At 43.2% G+C, this 21567-nt stretch overlaps 1 protein-coding gene across 6 annotated transcripts in view; it reads left to right on the top strand.

Moving 5' to 3' along the window:
• Window positions 1-21567, top strand: part of LOXL3 (lysyl oxidase like 3) — a 117109-nt gene that overhangs the window by 41525 nt on the left and 54017 nt on the right. For 3 of the 6 annotated variants that reach the window (XM_033955272.1, XM_033955261.1, XM_033955263.1), the window contains exons 5-6: window positions 8556-8612; window positions 20589-20648. The exons of 2 other annotated variants lie outside the window; for them this stretch is intronic. In XM_033955272.1, the coding sequence (XP_033811163.1) occupies window positions 8556-8612; window positions 20589-20648 (117 nt within the window). The remainder of the gene's footprint in view (window positions 1-8555; window positions 8613-20588; window positions 20649-21567) is intronic. One more of the 6 variants, XM_033955279.1, reaches the window with a different exon arrangement.

Below are 21567 nucleotides of genomic sequence, written 5' to 3'. Positions count from 1 at the left end.
TCATGGTGTATAGCAGTAAATATGTCCTTGTGCATATTCAGAAGGTGAAAATGTCTTTCTGTGTTATTTAAGACCTGCGTAAGTTTCTTCTTCCTAATTCCATTGGGGTGCTACACATTTACACAGGTGCTTCGTGAACAGCTCTTGAATATTCTCACAAATTGCTAAAATAACTTCTTTTTTTTATTAATTTTTTAATTACATATTTCAAATGAAATAAAGTAAAGAATACATCAATGGGAAAGAGCTCTGGAGATCAATTCACAATTATTACTACATAATCAGAAATAAGGACCCTAACTTTCTATCACCACCCATTTTATTCTCTAAATCCCCTAACCTACATCAGAAACTTCTATTTCAAGCAATAATCTCTTAAGCTGAGAAGGATCAAATACACTTCTCCCTCAATATTCTCAGGAGTTATGGGCAGAGCCAGCCCACAAATATGGAAAAATTGCGAATAACTTTTGGTGCTGACCCTGACCCACCCCCGCCTCCCTCTTGCCTTCCGGACCTCTCCACACCTTACCTGGTGGTCTAGTGGTGAAGTGGGTCAGTTGCGCTCTTCCTATGCTCCTGCCCCATGCAGAGTCGTCAACAAAAATGGCTGCCATAAGTTCCTGTGGTCTCATGAGACTAGAGCGGGAACTCACGGCAGCCATTTTTGTTGATGGCTCTGCATGGGGCAGGAGCATAGGAAGATCACTCCTGCCCCGCTTCACTGCTATGCCACCAGGTATGGTGTGGAGAGGTACGGGAGGCGGAGGTGGGTCAGGATTTAGAAACTCACGAATAACCGATGTCGCGAGTCCTAAACCCGTGAATTTGAAGGGAGATGTGTAGATATATCTATGAGATTGTAACGTTATTATACATTTGCAAAGAAACTCTATCTTTCACCTTCAAGAATTCCTTGTAACGTAGTTGTGTGGTCCTAGCAACATCCAGAAACATCAATATGGGCTGACCACAAAACTGAGAATTCTTATTCCAGAAATATTAGCTTAAGACATTTATTTTCTCCTGCTCCATCGAGAAAGTTGCAAGTAGCTATTTCCTCCTGAGAGGATTCAAGAAAATCAGTTAAATTCAAAGACTGTGTAGCTCCTTCCTTTGCATTTCTCTCAACAGTCTCAGCTTTTGGTACAGAAACATCAGAAATAATTACTTCTTCAACTTTATCCAAAAGCAATATCTACTTCAAATATCTGCGTAACAGTATCTCAGGGAACAGCAGATAACAAATAGGAAAATTCAACAAACGTAATGTTTTTGCTCTCATTCCATTTTCAAGAAACTCTAATTGTCTACGTATAATCAGACTATCTTTAACAAAGGCAGAAGAAACTGGTTGGTAATTAGGTAATTTAGAAGAAATCTGTGACAGTCTGGTTTACCTCTTATCAATTTTTATATCAACCTCTTGAAATGTTTCTGTCTGTTGAGAAAAATGACATAGCTGTGGTAAAGTAGTTTTTATGCATTCTTCAGTCCTGACAACCACTTGCCAAATATCTTTCAAAGGAATATTTTGAGGTTCATCCAAAGATTTAGACAAATTTGGACAATCTACTGGCACTAGAACACTACTGGCAGAACTAGATTGTTCCATCTGGACTGCATCTTTAACCAAAGCAGTCTCAGAAGGACCAGCTGAAGTAAATGGAGGGGAGGGGGTAGAACGACCATCCTCACTTAGTGAGGACCCTGAAATGGACAAGCCTCCTATAGGATCTATAGGTGGCTTAGATTGAATATGTTTGCCCATTGGGACAATAGATTTTAGTGTATTGGTTCCTTTAGCTTTCCCCTTCTGCTTCATCATTATCAGAAACAAAAGAGAAACCTTAGGCTCCAGGCATCAAATTTCTTCACTAAGTCCTTCGTGGTTCCTTTCAGCTACTAAGGTGTTCCCAAGGGGCCTGTCTTGCCCCATGTGGCATGCCCCTTAGTGCCCACCACTGGCCTCGTGCCTAGTGGCCGTGCACCACTAGTGCAACAGAGATTTAAACTGGCTGGTCCCGGCGGCAGCGTGTGTCATTAGCCTCCGCCGCCCTCTGTCTCCCAGTGGTGCTGCATAGAGTCCTTCCACTGGTCAGATACCTTCCCCGCTAAAATAACTTTTCATATATAGTTATTGTTTCTGAGCTGGTCAACTCTCTGGTGTCCTGTGTAGTAACTAAAATTGATGCCTCTCCCTCATACCCACACTTTTGGTGGTGGCATCTATTGCTCCCTTCCTTCGTCAGTAGTGGTGGTATGTGCGCTATAGCATGCCCCTTTTCTCTTGTTCATTCTATCTAGTATTCTCCTCCTGCTTTATATTCTGCATCATTAATCACCCTCCCAATCTGTCCATTTAGGAGGTAATTCTGTATAGAGCTGCCTAGTTTTAGAAAGGCACACAAATGGCAGTAATTGTACTCATTTACATGTATAAGTGGCCACTTAAAACACATAGCTGACCTCTTTAAAATATCAACCAGCAGAAAAGTATGGGCCGTGATTTGATTTGCTGGTGGGCGTGTACATGGGCAGAGCAAATAAGTCTTGCTTAAATTATAGAATTCTACTGTATGTAATGCATACTACATGCTAAAACTCCTGTAAATGTCGCATCTTGATGTACTTATTTTTAGCTATTTGTGCTTGTATACCATAAAAAGTAGGCTCCTACTTTTCTTTATAGAATAGGCTTAAGATAGGTACCATGTGCCCTGTTATAGAATTAGTCTCATAGAATGTCACAGCGGCAGGACACAGCATGGCAATGCTTCTTTATCCTGCTGTGTGAGTCAGTTGGACTGAATATGGCTGATGTGGCCTTCTGTTTTGTGTCATGTACAACATGTCCCTGGCTATGACTGTGGAAACCCTGATCAAAAGATGCATCTCTGACAGAATAATATCTTTGCCAGAGATACTCATGTGAGGGCTGTATTTGCAATGGGCTGGTTAAGGAACTTGGAATTATAAGTCTCATAATTTCCAAACTCCTGAAACTACAGTATGTGAAACCAGTAAAGGGTTTCTCAAATTCATACCCCTCCTCCAAAATATTTCCACATGGTTGTCATATACTGCATTAATGTTAACATTTTAAAGGAGAAAGGGCATTTCTTGTCAAACAATTCATTAGGCAAAAAGAAGGCACCGGCTTCAACCACTTTCTTTTTTTCTAGTTTCCAACCTTATACCAGAGGAAGCTGAAAAGAATACCATGCATGTAGCAATTTTCCAGTCTTCTTTCCAGCCCTCATTTACACTGCTGCTCACTCCAAAAACAGGCCTGGTTTTGGAGATACGTTATCCATGCCTAACTGCTTTACTCTGCCTCTCTGTGAAGCTCCTTCTAGCTATTGGCACTGGAATTTCTTTACCACAATTAATGAACTTTGTTCTGCAATTTATAAGAAAGTTACTGAATAAACATGATAATAAAAAGAAACATGATGGCACACAAAGGCCAAATGGCCCATCTAGTCTGCCCATCCACAGTAACCGTTATCTCTTCCTCTCTCTAAGAGATCCCACGTGCCTATCCCACGCCTTCTTGAATTTAGACACAATATCTGTCTCCACCACTTCTTCCAGGAGACTGTTCCACGCATCTACCACTCTTTCCGTATAAAAGTATGTTCTTAGATTACTCTGGAGCCTATCAGATCTTAACTTCATCCTATGCCATCTCAATTGAAAGAGATTCGACTCGTGCGCATTTACGCCACATAGGTATTTAATCGTCTCTATCATATCTCCCACCTTTCCTCTAAGCTATACAGATTGAGATCTCTAAGTCTGTCCCCATATGTCTTATGATGAAAACCACGCACCATTTTAGCAACCTTAGGTACAAAATAAGTACCTGACTAAAATATGTAGACTGCTTTGAATGTGTAAACCACAAACCTAAGTCCAATAATTTTCTTTTTCTCTTCCCTCACCCACCGGCAGCATCTCTCTTTCCCTCTCTTCCTAACCCCCAGCCCATTCAGCCTCTGTCCTTCCCAACCCCCTCCCAGCCTATGCAGCATCTGTCCTCCTTGCTTTCCCAACCTCCCTCCCCCCCCAGCCCATGGAACATGTCCTTCCCTTATTCCCAACCCCAGCCCAACCCCTATCAGCTGGATCCTACGGTACAACAGTCCCCAGTTCCCGACCCCCCCCCCACACACTCAAAACCTCCCCTCCGCTGAAATTTAAAATCTTTGGGCAGCTGACGCAAAGCCAGCCTCCCACCATCGCCCTGCCCCGGAAGTGTTCTTTCTACAGTACTTCCTCTTCCCGCGCAGGCAGGACACTGCAGAAAGAACATTTACAGGGCAGGACGATGGCAGGAAGCTGTCTTCGCATCGGCTGCCTGATGATTTTAAATGTCAGCGGAGGGGAAATGGTAGGTGGTGGAGTCAGGACTCAAGGAGGTTCCTGGAGAGTGTAATGTCAGGTACACAGTCACCACAGGCTGGATAAAATGGCCAGGCGAGCCAGATTCAGCCCCTGGGCCTTGTGTTTGACACATGTGCCTTACAGTGTAACCGGGCCCCAGCATTGATACTGTAGTGGATGGTGGAGCTCAGAAATAAGGTAAACTGGTCAAACAATGCAAGGGCAATGTACTTGAATATCATAGGGTGATTTGGCAGAGTATAATTCAAACACATATGAAGAGGTGAGTCTTTGGATAGCTCCTAGACTTCAGTGCTGACCCTTTCAGTTTTATGCTAAATCATAGACATGCCTTGGATTATTTGATCCAGGGCAGGATTAAGTACTTTGTGGCATCTGGGCAAACTAGCATGTTGGGCTCCACATTATAATATAGGAGCTGCTAAGCTGAAGAATTTGTACTTCATGGGTGTCTGTGATAGCCAGCAAACATCTGATTTGTGAGATGAGCTGCTGGATTTGGCAAAGGCGGGATGGTGGAGGAAGAGAGGGATAAGTGCCAAAAGGAAAGAGGCAAGCCATCACAGCTGTCAGGGCTGCTTTTCAGCCCAACAGCTTTTTGGAATTTGAAGCACAGCCATAGGGAGATTTGTAGATCTCACTTCCGCTACTTCAGGTCACAAAACAGTGAGTTTTATACTCTGGCTTCTGAGAAAAGGGAACTTTCTCCCTATATCACAAACAGCCGAGTTAACTGGACTATGCTTTAAAAAAGAAGTCTTGCCAGGCACACAGGATAGCAGAAACTTATGAACACAGGATCTTTCCAAGACAGTCCCAAGTTAGACATAATAAACAGTGTAAGGGCACTCAATGAACAGAGTTTTTATTCACATGTCCAGGTTTTCTGAATTTCTTTCTATTTCAGGTTACTTTTAATTATGAGGTATATGCAATGTCTCTTAAGTTGGGAAAGTAATTTTTCAGGTCAAGTATTAGTTCAGTTTAAAATTAAATTGAATTGAATATACACTTTGGGTTCCTTTTAGGGGAAGAGGAGCGGTAGATTTAGGAGAAAAGATAAGAAGCTCAGTCTTGGCTGTGTTCAGTTTTCAATGGCAGTGAGACATCCAGGCTAGGGTTACCATATCGCTCTATAAAAAGGAGGATAGATTGAGACATCCGGTTTTTACTTCCATTGAAGCAATGGAAGTAAGAAGGACAGATTGAGCCATCTGGGTTTCACGTCCATTGCTTTCGATGGAAGTAAAACCTGGATGTCTTAATCCATCCTCCTTTTTCCCTAATCCAGGCAGCAATGTTTGACAAGCAGGCTGAGAGACAAGAAACCCAAGAAAGAATAGAGCCCTGAAATCCAAGTGAGGAAAGCTTATCAAGGAGTAAACTGTAGGTGGTGATCAACAGTGTCAAAAGCAGCAGGTAGATTAAGAAGCATGAACATAGAATAGAGGCCTTTGGATTTGGCTAGGAACAGGTCATTAGAGATTTTAGCAAGAGCTGTTTCAGTTGAATGTAAAGGGCAAAAGCCTGATTGAAGTAGGTCAAGAACAGCTTGAGATGAAAGAAAGTCAAACCAACAGCTGTGAACAGCACGTTCAAGTAGTTTGGATAAGGAAGGAGGGAGATGGGCAATAGAAGGGCAGGTAGGGTTCAGTGAACGTTTCTTGAGAAGTGGTATAACTATGGCATGTTTGAAGGTATCATGAACAATTGCCGTAGATAGTGAAAGATTGAAGATATGACAGAAGGAATGAGAGTAAGAGAGAGAGAGTGCTGAATACTTGGATGGGAATAAGAAAAGAGCAACAAGTAGTGAGTTTGGCGGAGGAAAGAAAATGTGTAATTTCTTCTTCACTGATCTCAAAAAAGGAAGAAAAGGTGTCAGGGGTTGAAGGGAGGTTGACATAATGGACTGGGGAAAGGAGAGGTGGATGTGACTTGGTTGAAAACTCAAGGTTAATATTGTGAAACTTGTCATGGAAGTAGTCAGCCATAATCTGGGGAGGAAGTGAAGTGAAGTGTGTGTTGGGGAGGAGGGGAGGACACTTTGAGTAGAGAGTTCAGTGTGGCAAAGAGATGGCAAGGGTTAGAGACAAGACTGTTTGTCAAATGGATGTAGTAGGGATTGTCTTTTGTGGAGTTTGAGTGCAACAAGTTAAATTCTGTTTTTGGAATATCAGAATTGTAGGAAGTATTCTGTTTAAACAATGCCTGCTGCTGTTGGAATTAACTGTTTAGTTTTTATGGTATTGAAAGGTTAAACCCCTTGTGAGGGAGTCTATAGAATGCTGCCATTTTCCCTTAAAAATATTCCCTCACAGTGCTATAGACATGTGTTGTAGACCTGACATGGTTCGTGTTTCAGCACGAGGGCCTGCCTCAGGGGTGCAATTAATGTCCAGCAGATGGCAGTCTTGTCAAATCAAAAACCGAATAATATATTGCAAAAGAATCTGAAAGACGTCGTTCCAGCACAAAAACCTTTTTTCAGCGTTTCCATTTAAGGAACGCAATAGTACACCTAGTTTTAGAAAGTGGGTGTACTATAGCATTCCTTAAATGTAAACGCTGAAAAAAGGTTTTTGTGCTGAAGAGACACCATTCATTTTTCGATCTGACAAGACTGCATCACAATGGAAGCATTCAACATCCCTGAGGCCAAAAAAAGCAAGGCAGGTCCGCAACAATGTCAAAGTCTTGCTGACCATCTTCTTTGACTCCAGTGGTGTGGTTCATCACAAGTATGCATCATACAGCACAACCATCACCAAGGGGTACCACCAAGAGATTCTGCGTTACCTTCGTAACGCTGTGAGACACAAACGGCTAGACCTGTGGACAGCAGGCAATTGGCAGCTCTATCACGATAACACACTTGCCCATTCTTCACATTTGATAAGGAGTATTCTGGACAAACACAACACACCTGTGACTCTCCCAACATAGCTCCTTCTGGCTTTTCCTCAAGCTGAAAAGGACCAGATTTCAGTCAGGAGAAGACATCATGCAGAATGCAACAGACCATTTGCGAGCAATCTCAAAAGAGGCATTCCAGCACTGCTTCTGACAGTGGCAGAACCGTTGGAAGAAGTGTGTGGCAGCCCAAGGGGACTACTTTGAAGGAGATTAGTATAAGATTGTTGTATCTGAATACGAGTATTTTTTATGAATAAAGTTCTGATACTTTTTGAACAGCCCTCGTATATACTTTTAAGCTTTGTTTTAACATGCAGTTAAGTTTGCTTTTAACTGTCTCAATACACTTAAGTTTATGTTTTAACACATATAAGCATATTTTCTCAGGTTGATGTGCACAGCCCCTTCCCCAATTTTTTTCTGTTTGTTCATCCTGGGGTAGTGTTTCCTTGTTTTTGCTTACAACAAGCTCAGTAGCCAGTTACTTGAAGAGTGAAAGCCAGGGATTCCTTGTCTTAGGCCTGAAGGAGGTGGGAAGAAGAATCAATCTTTGTGGGTCAGGGAGACTTTCCTCAAGGGCCAGAAAAGATTACAGGAGAAATAAGTCATTGCTTGCCCCAGCAAAAGGTCACCACTGACTGAGGGATCCCTCTCCCATGCCCAAGAGGAGAGACACAGTGAATGTTATTCAGACCCAGGGATCTTCTCCCTGAACATGGGATTGTCACTTGATTTTATTCCTTAAATCTCAAATCCCAAGAGCTCTCTGAATACGTAACTAACCCATATCATGAAAAAAGTTTCTCTCATAAAGCACTACATATACTCTGATCCAGAAAGCTGGAAATTGCTTCCCAGAGGCACATCAACACTTTCAAAATCTACTGAACAAGTTTTTAATTTTGATATTTACAATAGGTCTTGGTTAATACATCAGTTTCTTATCTACATTGTTTGGCTAAATAACCTACTGTACACAAAAAAACAACAACAAAAGTATCTGTCACATAGCAAAGGTGATCCTAAAAAGAATGTAAGACCCCCCCCCCCCAATATTTTCTGTACACACATACTGTATTTTCTTTCTTTTGTCCTAGCTCTACTGAATCCTATATGCACATACCTGCCAACTATTGTTTTGTTGCCAAGCTTGCCATACTCCAGGACAGAGTTGAGCAAGCTAAGGACATGTCTGCTTATCCCTTTTATTTGTTATTTCGTGTTCACAGGCGGTTAACAAAGCGTGCAGCCAAGGCAAAAGGCAAGAGCTTTGGGTCCAAAGACAGGTAACTGGTGGGGGTATCAGCATGGACCATAACAACTACTTGTTGTTCAAAAGGAACTTTTAAATTTATTTTGTTTAATTTTTAAGAATGAATCAAGAAATGGAACACCCTATCTGACCTATCCATCCTCCTTTGCACAAGTGCTGACCCCGATTCCCTCCCCTCTCATGCTCTAATTCTGTGATGAACATGGAGTTTTGTGGCACAGCTGAGTTCTAGGGTCCGTGAAATCACTTCAGCAGTAATACAGAAACTCACGTGGAAAACTGTCAACACTACAGTATATTTCAAGCTCAGAGATATGGGATGTGAACCTCATTCTTAGAGTTCAAAGGTTGAACAGGGTAAGGGCATTAGGTTTGTTCATGAATAAGTTCATAGATATTTCTAAATATCTTGACACCACGAACCTCAACAAGAGCCCAGATTAATGACACTTAAGCAAGAAACAAGGATGAACTTGTCGAAAAAGGGCAGCAACAGTAGAGTGTTCCCTGTTCCAGTTTTGTCCTCAAGACCTGTCCAGTCAGTCTAGTTTTTCAAATATCAACAATGCAAATGTAGAAGACATATTTGCACACAGTGAGTCTATAACGTACGCAAATATACCTGATGCATAATTATTGTGACTGTCCTTTAAACTAATCTGCATGGGTGGGCTTCAAGAACTAAATTGGGAATCCCTATCGTCCATGATGATAAAAGATTGAAGGGAGTATGATACATTAGGGTGGTCCCAAAAAAAGTAATTAGCACATTTTGTTTATCCACAAGGCTAATTTTATTCCTTTATATAAAAACAGAAAACACACAAAATTTGACTTAAAACAAAGTTTAGGGGTTACCCCACTTCACAGTATATTGTAATTCTTGTGTACTCGACAAATAATCAATGGTCTATGACAGTGGTCTCAAACTCGTGGCCCGGGGGCCACATGCGGCCCCCCAGGTACTATTTTGAGGCCCTCGGTATGTTTATCGTAATCACAAAAGTAAAATAAAAGTTTCTTGCTCATATGTCTCTTTAGCTATAAATGACAATATTATTATTAATACTTAGTCAAAAGGAAAGATTTATAAACTATAAAGAGTTTTACCTCATGCAAAATTGTTAATTCTTTAATAAGACATTAACTATTTTTTTTGTGGCCATCCATGTACCTACAAATTCAAAATGTGGCCCTGCAAAGGGTTTGAGTTTGAGACCACTGGTCTATGACATAAGAACCGCCTTTGATATAGAAGGAAACTTCTTTCAGTGGCTGGCCACTAGCTGAAGAACAAATTGCTTCTGTTCTTCATCTTTTGTCAAAATATCGTTGTCTTTTTCAATGAGGCTTATCCCTCGTTCTGCTGCATCATTAACAATAGTCAGTTTGGATGCCCCATTCCAAAGTTCCTTGAAAACTGGATCGTCAGTCCACTCTGTGGGATGTTTCTTCAGGAATATTTTCGCTTTTGTTAATCCTCCTTCAATCAAGACATCAAAAAAATGTCTGTATTCTCTGTGTTACAAGACTTTCAAAGGTCGCAGATTCAGTATCATCTGTACGCATGAGACATCGTGAAATGTCTGGCAATGGTGGATGCGGTATGTTATGCACCATTTGTAAATTTGTTTCTGGTGCGATTCTGTCATCAAGAAAAGCAAGTGCTGCTAGGTGCTCGGACAGATACCATAGATATCTGGAAACAGCTGTGAGCAACAGTTTTAGTCTGATATGTGTTGAGAGTAGACAGCAGTTCAACGTCATTATATGGAGCCCTAATTCCCATCGGCGCTCCATTCGACTGTCGAACGTACAGAAGACTGACAAACAAAGCAGTTACACTGCTGAGTTGTCGTGCTGTGTTGTGAATAGAAACATCCAGTCCATGTGACAGTCTACTAGTTGACAGTTGACAGACTGACTTCCCAAGGAGCCAGTTTTTGGGTGCAGATCGCAAACTAGATGATGCCATACAAACTAATTATGCACAATCACCTACATACAGAACACACAAGCAAATAGTGCATGCTGGGGTGACCTCTAAATATTGTCTAATCAACCTGAAATTTGACACGTAAGTACGACAAACCAAGTGGACAAAAATAAGCCTTGTGGAGACAAGATTTGACAAGGTTGATTTTTTTTTTTTTTTGCATACTACCGTGGACCACCCTAATGATACATCTATGATATTCAATACATGCTGGTTCAGCTTCTCTGTACAGAGAACTGAAGCCCAAATCTTAATGGCTACAGGGCCTATAAGAGAGATGCAGAGGGATCACAAAACTCTTAAGTTCTTAGAGATAAGATGCATTGTGCAAAGGGAGAGGATATGCTGTATGATATTGCCTGAATATGTCACGTACACGGCTAGTGGTAATGCTTGGATATACAAAATACCATAAGCTGCTTGCTACTGGAATAATCAAGGATGCTTGCTTGTTACTGGGTTAGTAAAGAACTAGCTGCTTGTGAGCAAGTTAAGGATGGTTTGGCTGCTTGCAACATTTTGATGAAGGATCTTTTGCCTGTTAACTGCTCCATTAGAAACAACACATTTCTGTTCTAGTCGGGAATCAGCTATTGGACCATTGGTAAGCATTCTGTGTTGCATTGTAAAGAATTCACTTTCAGGTCCTAACTTAAATTCTGTTGTACAGGACAGTAGTGTAGCCATGGAGGAGCCTCAAAAGCAGCTGTAGAGATCTCCTGCACGAATTCCACCCATGCTGTCTGAGCAGCACTTAAGTCATCAGGTACACTTTGACTGTCAATGCTGGCTTTCTCATGTATGTGTACTGAACTGAACTTAACATGTGAGGGAGTGCCGATGTCAGTAGTTGACTTGAGCACTGCTCTGGCAGCACAGGAGATAACTGTGCAGGAGAACTTTTGGCTGGTGGGGCTTGGCAGCCTCACCAGTAAAAATATGCCATAATGAGCCAGCTGTGATGGTAGGGGAGGGGGATGGGGAAGAGAAAGCGAATACCTGGTCCTCTCAGTTCACCTTTGAGCCCCATCAATAGACTCCTGGCTATGCCCATGGTACAGGATGTTCAAAGTAGGACTTACAGCTCTTGAGCTGGTACATACGAGAGATGAGTTCTGCTCTCTTGCTGGATGGTGCTGCAATATCTGGGAAGAGAAGAGGGCCTGAGTGATAGAGCATCAAAGTCTTCAGATCGTGTTTCCTCTTTGTTTTCACCACCCCTTCAAAGAGCTTCCAGGTCCTGCAGAAAGCTAAGTTGGAATATCGGCTAGATGGACATCTGTGGCCAGGCACAGCAGAACACCTTATTGGACAGAGAGGCCAAGCAAACCAACCCTTATCCCTTCAGACTCCTTAGTTGTTTATGCTACTTGGAACAAAACACTGGACAGGCCATGGCCTCTGTGACTCACCCCATTTCAGTGTCTCTTAAACATTTTTAGCTCTGGCACGCTAAACAGAGCAGATGTTTTTCACGGCACACTAAACAGAGCAAATGTTTATAATTGAAATTATAAAATTGTAAAACCAATCAAAAATTAAATTTGAGAGTTATTTAAAGTTCTTTAAGCTACTGTATATATGGGTAATTGTAACAACAGAAGCACAATCTTCTCCGCCACAGCCCCCGTACTTTGGAATGCCATGCCATCTCATCTCCGCCTCGAAAACTCCCTCAAAAAATTTAAAACCAATCTCAAAACTTTTCTGTTCCAAGATGCATAAGATAAAATTCCTTCTTTCTCCAATTGCAGCTTATTCTTCCTGAGAATCGCTTCAATGAAGCGACCCCCCCTACCATGCTGCTTTTTCCCTTCCCTTCATACCTCCTTTACTTTTATTTATACAATGTAATTATCAACCTCCCCAACCCTAAATCCTCACGTATCTAGTCAGATCAATACCTACGTCTCAATTTGCTTTTACCCCCCTTTCCATTAATTTTTTAATTTTAGATTTTTAGATTTGTAAACTGACCAGATACATGCTGATGGTCAGTATATGAAACGATAAAGAAACTTGGATGTGCTTGTTTTTGAGTGCAAATTAACTCAAAACACAGCTTGATAGTCAACAAGCAAACACATTTTATCATCCACCATCTGCATTTGTTTTCTTCTTTTCAATTTAATTTAAATGTTAACAAAGCTTTGATTGCTTTGCTGCTCAAGTTAGGATTATTACTGCATGAAAAAAATAAAACTAAAATTACTTGCCGTTAGTTTTCAAGGACCAATCATGTCAAAGATAGGTGTTTGTTTGAGCAGTTGTATCCTTATGTACACAGACTCTCATAACATTGACAGACTCTTGCATATGCGACGTACATGTCATCTATTCTAGAGTATACTTATGAAGGGAATTTTAAAAAAAAAAAAATGTAAAATTCTGGAATCTCTCGTGGCACACCTGGAATCTCTTCGGGACACACCATTGTGCCATGGCACACAGTTTGAGAGACACTGCCTCATTTCACTGCCTATATGTATAGCATTAGGTTTAATAAGAATTGAAAACAGGCAGAAGAAAAGGTTAACTTGCCAAAAACACAAAAAGGACAGAAATTGCTCAGAAACTGGAGTCTGCCAAGTGGGTAGGCAGAGATTTAATCCACTGTCTGCCCCCTCCCTCCCCCCACCTTCTTATCCTCAGAGTGCTTCTATTCCATGATAGTTTTCTGTAATGATTCACCAACAAGAAAAATAAATTGCTGCCAATTTATAGCAGATTTCCCCAGAATTTGCTTTTGAGCCCTTTGCTTGTTTATAATTTCCTGATATGATCACTAGCTAGAGAAGCTGTGGGGTGGGGAAGCAGGGAGACACTCATTATTGAAAAAAATGTGTTGTTTCTCATGGAGGAGTTTGCTGCAGCTATGGAGGACATGCAAGGAACATTTTCAGAAGGAAATGTTACCCAGAGGAGTTTGACTTGCCTGCTCAAAAAGCCAACTCCACATTCCTCACACTGTCTACAATGCTGCCTGAGCATGACCTGTGGAAATGTTTGCTCGTGTGATCAGTTCTGAGGTTTATTCATGCTAATGGTGTGGGAAGTGTTTTTTAAATGTTTGTATGAAACTCAATGTACCTCATTCTTCACTGTTTGCAGGTCTCGCTGTAATACTCATGTACTGTAGGGTTGGTTAAGCTTTTGTATACAATACTAGCTGATGCCCCGGCGTTGCACGGGTATTTCATTATAGCAATAACACTGTAAATGGATTTAAATAAAGATACTTTATAGTGGTGAATGAAATTATTTTTTTACAGCTTAATAAAAAGTACAATATTCAAATTATAATGTGAAATATTTGACAAAATGAATACAATTCAACTAACACAAAAATTGATTATAAACAACATTTTTAGTTTCACCTCCAGGAGCAAGAACATATACATTCTTGGGTGAACCCACCCTTCCCACGTGTGCAGGTGGGCCGCGAGACCCCCAGAACATATCACCCCAGGTAGTGAGGGATCTGCATACCAAGTTTCGTTCAAATCGGTCCCACAGCTTCTTACATTTTTTCCATTGACTTGAATGGGTGAAATCTGATTTTCTGTTTGTAGCTCCGCCCACGTGTGCAGGTGGGCCGCGAGACCCCCAGAACATATCACCCCTGGTAGTGAGGGATCTGCATACCAAGTTTCGTTCAAATCGGTCACACAGCTTTGTACATTTTTTCCAATGACTTGAATGGGTGAAATCTGATTTTCTGTTTGTAGCTCCGCCCACGTGTGCAGGTGGGCCGCGAGACCCCCAGAACATATCACCCCAGGTAGTGAGGGATCTGCATACCAAATTTCGTTCAAATCGGTCCCACAGCTTCTTACATTTTTTCCATTGACTTGAATGGGTGAAATCTGATTTTCTGTTTGTAGCTCTGCCCACGTGTGCAGGTGGGTTGCGAGACCCCCAGAACATATCACTCCCGGTAGTGAGGGATCTGCATACCAATTTTCGTTCAAATCGGTCCCACAGCTTCTTACATTTTTTCCATTGACATGAATGGGTGAAATCTGAATTTCTGTTTGTAGCTCCGCCCATGTGTGCATGTGGGCGGCAAGACCCCCAGAACATATCACCCCAGGTAGTGAGGGATCTGCATACCAAGTTTTGTTCAAATCGGTCAAGCCGTTTTTGAATTACAGTGAGAATGGCAGCTTTTTACATTTTTTCCATTGACATGAATGGGTGAAATCTGATTTTCTGTTTGTAGCTCCGCCCACGTGTGCAGGTGGGCCGCGAGAACCCCAGAATAGAGAGTTGCGCGGGGACAGAAATCCCACCCGTCCCCGCCAAAGTCCCACCCATCCCCACCCGTCCCCGTGAGGAATCCCACCCGTCCCCACCCGTCCCCGTGAGGATTCCCTCCGTCCCCACCCGTCCCCGTGAGGAATCCCCTCCATCCCCGCCCGTCCCTATAAACTTCAGAAATAGTTATTTCATTTAATTATGCTACTGAATTAAAGGCTCTGGTAGAAACCCATTTACAAATAAGCAAAAAGACTTTATTAATTTGAAAATATTAATTGGGAAGAATACATACTTTGCAAATGGGTTTCTACCAGAGCCTCTAATGTTTATAAATTTTTATCAACACAACTAATATACTACTTTATCCTGAAGCAAAATAAAAAAAAAAGAAATATAATTCTTTTCCTACCTTTGTTGCCTGGTTTCTGCTTTCCTCATGTTCTCATTCAATTCCTTCCATCCACTGTCTCTCTTCCTTCTGCATCTTCCATTTGCTCTGTTACTGTGCCTCTCCCTTTCTTCCCCCTTCCAAATTGGTCTGGCACCCATCTTCTTCTCTCCGCTTCCCCCATAGTCTGGCATCTGTCTTCTTCCCTGCCAGCGTCTTCTCCCTACTCTCTCTTCCCCATTTCCTTTCAGCGTCCTTCTCCCCCCATCTTCCCCATGTCCTGTCAGCGTCCTTCTCCCCCCTCTGTCTTCCACATGTGCTTTCAGTGTCCTTCTCCCCCCTCTGCTTCCCCATGTCCTTTCAGCGTCCTTCTCCCTCTCTGTCTTCCCCATGGCCTTTCAGCGTCCTTCTCCACCCCCCCCGTCTTCCCCATGTCCTTTCAGCGTCCTTCTCCACCCCTTTGTCTTCCCCATGTGCTTTCAGCATCCTTCTCCCCCCTCTGTCTTCCACAAGTGCTTTCAGAGTCCTTCCCCCCCGCCCTTCCCATGGCCTTTCAGCGTCCTTCTCCCCCCTTTGTCTTCCACATATGCTTTCAGTGTCCTTCTCCCCCCTCTGCTTCCCCATGTCCTTTCAGCGTCCTTCTCCCTCTCTGTCTTCCCCATGGCCTTTCAGCGTCCTTCTCCACCCCCCCGTCTTCCCCATGTCCTTTCAGCGTCCTTCTCCACCCTTTTGTCTTCCCCATGTGCTTTCAGCATCCTTCTCCCCCCTCTGTCTTCCACAAGTGCTTTCAGAGTCCTCCCCCCCCGCCCTTCCCATGGCCTTTCAGCGTCCTTCTCCACCCCTTTGTATTCCCCATGTGCTTTCAGCGTCCTTCTCCCTCCTCTGTCTTCAAGTGCTTTCAGAGTCCTTCCCACCCCCTCCCGTCTTCCCCATGGCCTTTCAGCGTCCTTCTCCCCACTCCTTCTCTACCGCCCCGGGTGCAGCACAGCCGGCCAGGTCCCCTTACTTTTGTGGCACTTCCACGACTGACTGACAACAGCCCCGGTCCGACAAACCTCCCTGCCCTTAACTGCGAATCTAAATTATCTTATTACAGCTGCTGTAAGAAGATAATTTAGATTCGCGGCTACAGGGCAGGGAGGATTGTCGGACCGGGGCTGTTGTCGGTCGGTCGGTCGGGGAAGTGCCACAAAAGTAAGGGGACCTGGCCAGCTGTGCTGCAACCGGGGCAGGGTGTGGCGGGGCGGACCGCCCCCTCCCTTGGTAGCCCCTCGAACCGCGAGGCTACTCTCCTCCTTACCTGCACTGCCTGCAGCACAGAGCCAAACGGAAGTCTTCCCGACGTCAGCGCTGACGTCGGAAGGAGGGAGGGCTTTGTTTAAGCCCTCCCTCCCCTCCGACGTCAGCGCTGACGTCGTGAAGCCTTCCGTTCGGCTCTGTGCTGCAAGCAGAGAAGGTAGGGAGAAGAGCCGCGCGACTGAGTACATCCAGCCCCGCAGGAACCCCGCGACCCTCGGAGGCGTCCCCACGGGATCCACGCGACCCTAGGGGGCGTCCCCACGGGATCCCCGTGACCCTAGGGGCGTCCCCACGGGATCCCCGTGACCCAAAGGGGGAACCCGCGGGATGCCCGCGGGTCCCGCGGGATTCCCGTCGTCCCCGTTCCCGTGCAGCTCTCTACCCCAGAACATATCACCCCAGGTAGTGAGGGATCTGCATACCAAGTTTCGTTCAAATCGGTCAAGCCGTTTTTGAATTACAGTGAGAATGGCAGCTTTTTACATTTTTTCCATTGACATGAATGGGTGAAATCTGAATTTCTGTTTGTAGCTCCGCCCACGTGTGCAGGTGGGCCGCGAGACCCCCAGAACATATCACCCCAGGTAGTGAGGGATCTGCATACCAAGTTTCGTTCAAATCGGTCAAGCCGTTTTTGCGTGATCGCAGCACATACACACACACATACATACATACATACACACATACATACCTCCGATTTTATATATATAGATAAAATAAATAGTTCTTCAGTTACAAATCAACAAACTATAAATCTGTAAGTAAGTGTACCACCTAACACTTACACAAATTAATTGGTCAAGAAGAGGAAGGTCTTAAGTTGTTATGAAACATCAAAAGATTGACCTCTATTCTCTCAAGGCCAGTGTGAGTTTATTATAAAGATGTGGTGTAATCACCATGAATGTCCATGAAAGCCAATCTTCAAACTGAAACTCTATCATCATGGGAACATCTCCTGACTCAGTTTGAACAGTCTAACTGGGTCATCACAGATACTTGCTCTCTGGTAGCTCATCACAGGTAGTTCAACTCTGATTGTTCAGCCCAATTTGTTCCTCCAGTAGATGCATCCGTTGCTGGTGACTTCCAACCCTCGCTGCAAGCTTCACGTATGTCTAAGGATGTGCAAAATAAAAAAAAATGTTGATAGATTTTGGGCTCCTTTTACAAAGGTGCGTTAGGGCCTTAACGTGCGCTAAAATGCCCCGCGCGTTGGCTGCTACTGCCTCCTCTTGAGCAGGTGGTAGTTTTTCGGGTAGCGCGCGCTAAAAACGCTAGCGCACCTTTGTTTTGGGTTTTTTTTTACAAATGTTTTCTGATTTTCAGGGATTTTTTTTGTTAGTTTCATACATTCATTTTAATAGAGAATTTCTAGTGCGTATTAAATTGACTTAATAATAGGACCTCTATCAGATTTAGCATCTTAGTAAAAGGACCTCTAACAGATTTCGTATGCGTTATTGATTAGCATGCACTAAATGCTAAGACGCTCATAGGTATAAAATGGGTTTCTTAGGGCTCCTTTTACAAAGGCGCGCTAGGGTTTTTAGCGCACGCAGAAAACTACCACGCGTTATAGCGTGCGATAGCCAGAAATCCACCGGCTCCTAAAAAGGAGGCCGTAGTGGCTAGCGCGCTCGGGAATTTAACACACGCTATTGCGCACGTTAAGGCCCTAGCGCACCTTTGTAAAAGGAGCCCTTAGTATTTAGCGCCTGCTAATCCATTAGCACAGCTTAGTAAAAGGGGAAAGGGATTGGGACTTGTATACCGTCTTTTTGTAGTTTTACAACCACACTCAAAGCAGTTTACATACAGGTACTTCAAGAATTTTCCCTATCCGTCCTGGTGGGCTCACAATCTATCTAATGTACCTAAGGCGAGATGCACAAAACTCTCCGATCGTGTCCTAATAGTCACTAAACCAGTTTGACCGGTTTAGCAACCGACAGAATTTGTTGACCCAATTCTCGAAACGACTCACCGCGTGGTTTTCCCTGCAGTTGTACATTCTCTGATCTGATTCTAGCATGCAAACGACCGCATTACTGTTAAAATGAGGTCATTAATATTAAAACCAGCCATCCGATTGATGGCATAACATTGCATGCCAGAATTGGATCGGTAATACCGACCCAAAAAAAGTCATAGGCCTATGGGTACAGATGTTGTGTGTATAACACACACACAATATCTAGCTCATAAAAAAATAAGTCAAGCTCCCCCCCCCCCCCCAATGACAGCACCCCCAATGACCACCTGGATCCAAAATAGAAGCAGGAGGACTGCCCATTCCCTCTTGCTACCGCAACCACCCCTTGCCAGCCGAACTGTCCTCCCCCACTGCAGGAACCACTCCCTGCACTTCAATAAAAATCAGCAGGAGGGATGCCCACTCATTCCTGCCACCGTGACCCCCCAAACTGATTCCCCCACCAGGACCTCCTCAAACTGACCCCTCCCCTTCCCTTCCCCAATTTATTAAAAATCGGCAGAAGGGATGCCCATTCCGTTCTGCACCGGGTGCCCCCCTGGTCCCCCAAACCTGAACCTCCCCGCATCCTGAACTTCCCCGCACCTCTAAATGATGAAGACAGCAGGAGGGATGCCCAGTGCCTCCTGCTTGTAGGCCCGCCACTCTAAAAAGGTGGACCTTCCCCTTCCTGGTGCATCCTGGGATGCATGGGGAGAGTCTTAAGGCCCTGATTGGCTCAGACACCTAAGTATCCTCCCAGGGGAGAGAGGCCTTACGCATTTGAGTCAATCAGGGCCTTAGGCTCCTCCCTTTTGCCTAAGGCCAGGGGAGGGGCCTTAGGTATCTGAACCAATCAGGGCCTTAGGCTCCTCCCTGCTTCTGTGAGGCAGAAAAAAGGCAAAAGAACCTTTATCTCCCAAAATACCTGAATTTCTAACATATCCCTCCTTTTCTGCTCTCAGTGGGGAGTGCCAATTGCACAAACCATTCCTCTTGTATTATATCACAAGTTTTACACCTGCTGGATAATCACATTCCAGAACAACAGCATTGTAAACACGACAACTCTTCAGATATTCACTGAACTACTTCATGACCTCATGCTGTACATACCTATAACTATGAATTAAAGGAACGTACGACTAGAGGAGCATTCCTCCTGAGTGAAATAGTCAAAACCCAGGGAAACAATGTCCATCAGAAGTAAGAGGAAAGCTCACATTTGATGTGGCACTTCTCAGTCCCAATACTTGAGACCCACTGTATCAGGATATCCTCAAAGAATAGGCATGAAATAAATTTGTAAACAATGGAGGTCATGCTTGCAAATAAATCTTATGTCTACCTTATCTAGAGCAGAGTTGCAAGTATAAATGCCTGTATCAGCATTTTTGAACTATTAAGGCTGTATAAAATGACCTTAAACTAGGCACTTTCATATAAAATCAAGCCCTCAGAACAGAATTCCTGACAGTTAAATATACTGGTCATTTTGTTTGAAAAACTGAGGGTTTGGGTTTTTGTTGGTTGTTTTTTGTTTTTTTTTTAGAAATATTGTACTGATGTTAAGGCCTTGCTCTAACATTGTAGGGTAGGGGAAGAAAACAGTTGATTAACTCAACACCATAAACAACATACCAAGTGTAACGGCTGCTTGTCCCAATTGGCTTCTTGCAGGCAGTGTCCCATCATGAAACATTGAGCTAGGAAATACTGTCTCACAGCTAGTGATACATTTCCTGTCATGTAACATGCATTGAGGCATGGTGGAATGGGGTGCAACGCATTAAGAAGATGCCATGGTAGGCAAAGATATCTCTCAGATTCCATGTTCCAAATCCCTATGTGGTCTCTTCCTCTTGAAGTTCAGAAAGTAGACATTAGATTTTTGGAATGCTGGTCTTGAGGGTCTGAACTTGCCCCATTCCCCAACGATTTGCTGCTATTGGCATTTCGCATCTCTTGCTGTCTTGTTGGATTAGAATAGATAACATGAGGGGATAATTGGTTCTTTTACGCAGAGGGTGAGGTTATCTGAACTCCATAACCATTTTTCTCTACTTCGCAGGCCTTCATTCAAACCCATTCCCAAAATTAAACACAAAGTGGACTTGAAGCCCACAAAGAGGTAAACAGGGCAAATTAAGGCAGAATGCAGAGCTTTTGTAGAAATACTTGTGCGAATAACAGACATACAGGAAACTGAGCTCCAGCTAACAATGTCCGAAGATGATTCCACTAGATAAAAAAGGACAAGAAGGAACAGAGATGTGCAATTTTATCCAAAAGAATGTCTTCAAACAATTTGATAAATCCAGAAACATTTCAAAGAATTTTCAAATTGCTATAACAAAGCTTTCTGTAATAAAAAGAAAAGTGGATTTGAAATAACCTGCTTTGCATTTTATCTCAGCATTATTTGCTGCAAATTATTTGAAAATATAAAACCAATTTTTCAGATCTCCATATGTTTAGAACTTCTTTCAAATTCTTTCCAAATCCATTGGCAAAAGTCTGGTGGGTTTCCAAAGCAGTTTTGCGGAAAAAAAGCTTAAAAACTGGTTGAGGTTTGCCCTTCAAATATTAAGTCTGAATTGTTCACACACATGCAATAGACAGGTTGTACTTGCCAAGTGCCTGAAGAGAGCTGAATGAGAATTAATACAGAGAGAAGAAATGCATGATTAATGTGACCATTTATTTTTCTCAAAACAGGACAGGACCCTCCCTCCTTCCCCGGATCCTACCTTTGTTGTCTGGTGATTTCATGAGTCTCTGGTTACACTTCTTTCTGACTGTGCATCCTTTCTTTCTTTCATTTCTTTCTGTTTCTTTCTTTCTTTCTCTCTCCCTGCCCCCTATCTTTCTGTCTTTCTTTCTCTCTCCCTGCCCCCTTTCTTTCTCTCCCTGCCCCCCTTTCTTTCTTTCTGTCTTTCTTTCTCTCTCCCTGCCCCCTTTCTTTCTTTCTTTCTTTCTTTCTTTCTTTCTTCTTTTTCTCTCCCTGTCCCCCTTACTTTCTTTCTCTCTCCCTGCCCCCCAAGCTGCTG

This window comes from Geotrypetes seraphini, chromosome 1, assembly GCF_902459505.1.
Source record: "Geotrypetes seraphini chromosome 1, aGeoSer1.1, whole genome shotgun sequence".
NCBI lineage: Eukaryota > Metazoa > Chordata > Amphibia > Gymnophiona > Dermophiidae > Geotrypetes > Geotrypetes seraphini.
The sequence above is the reverse complement of the archived record's forward strand: the minus strand, read 5'-3'. Positions and strand labels throughout refer to the sequence as shown.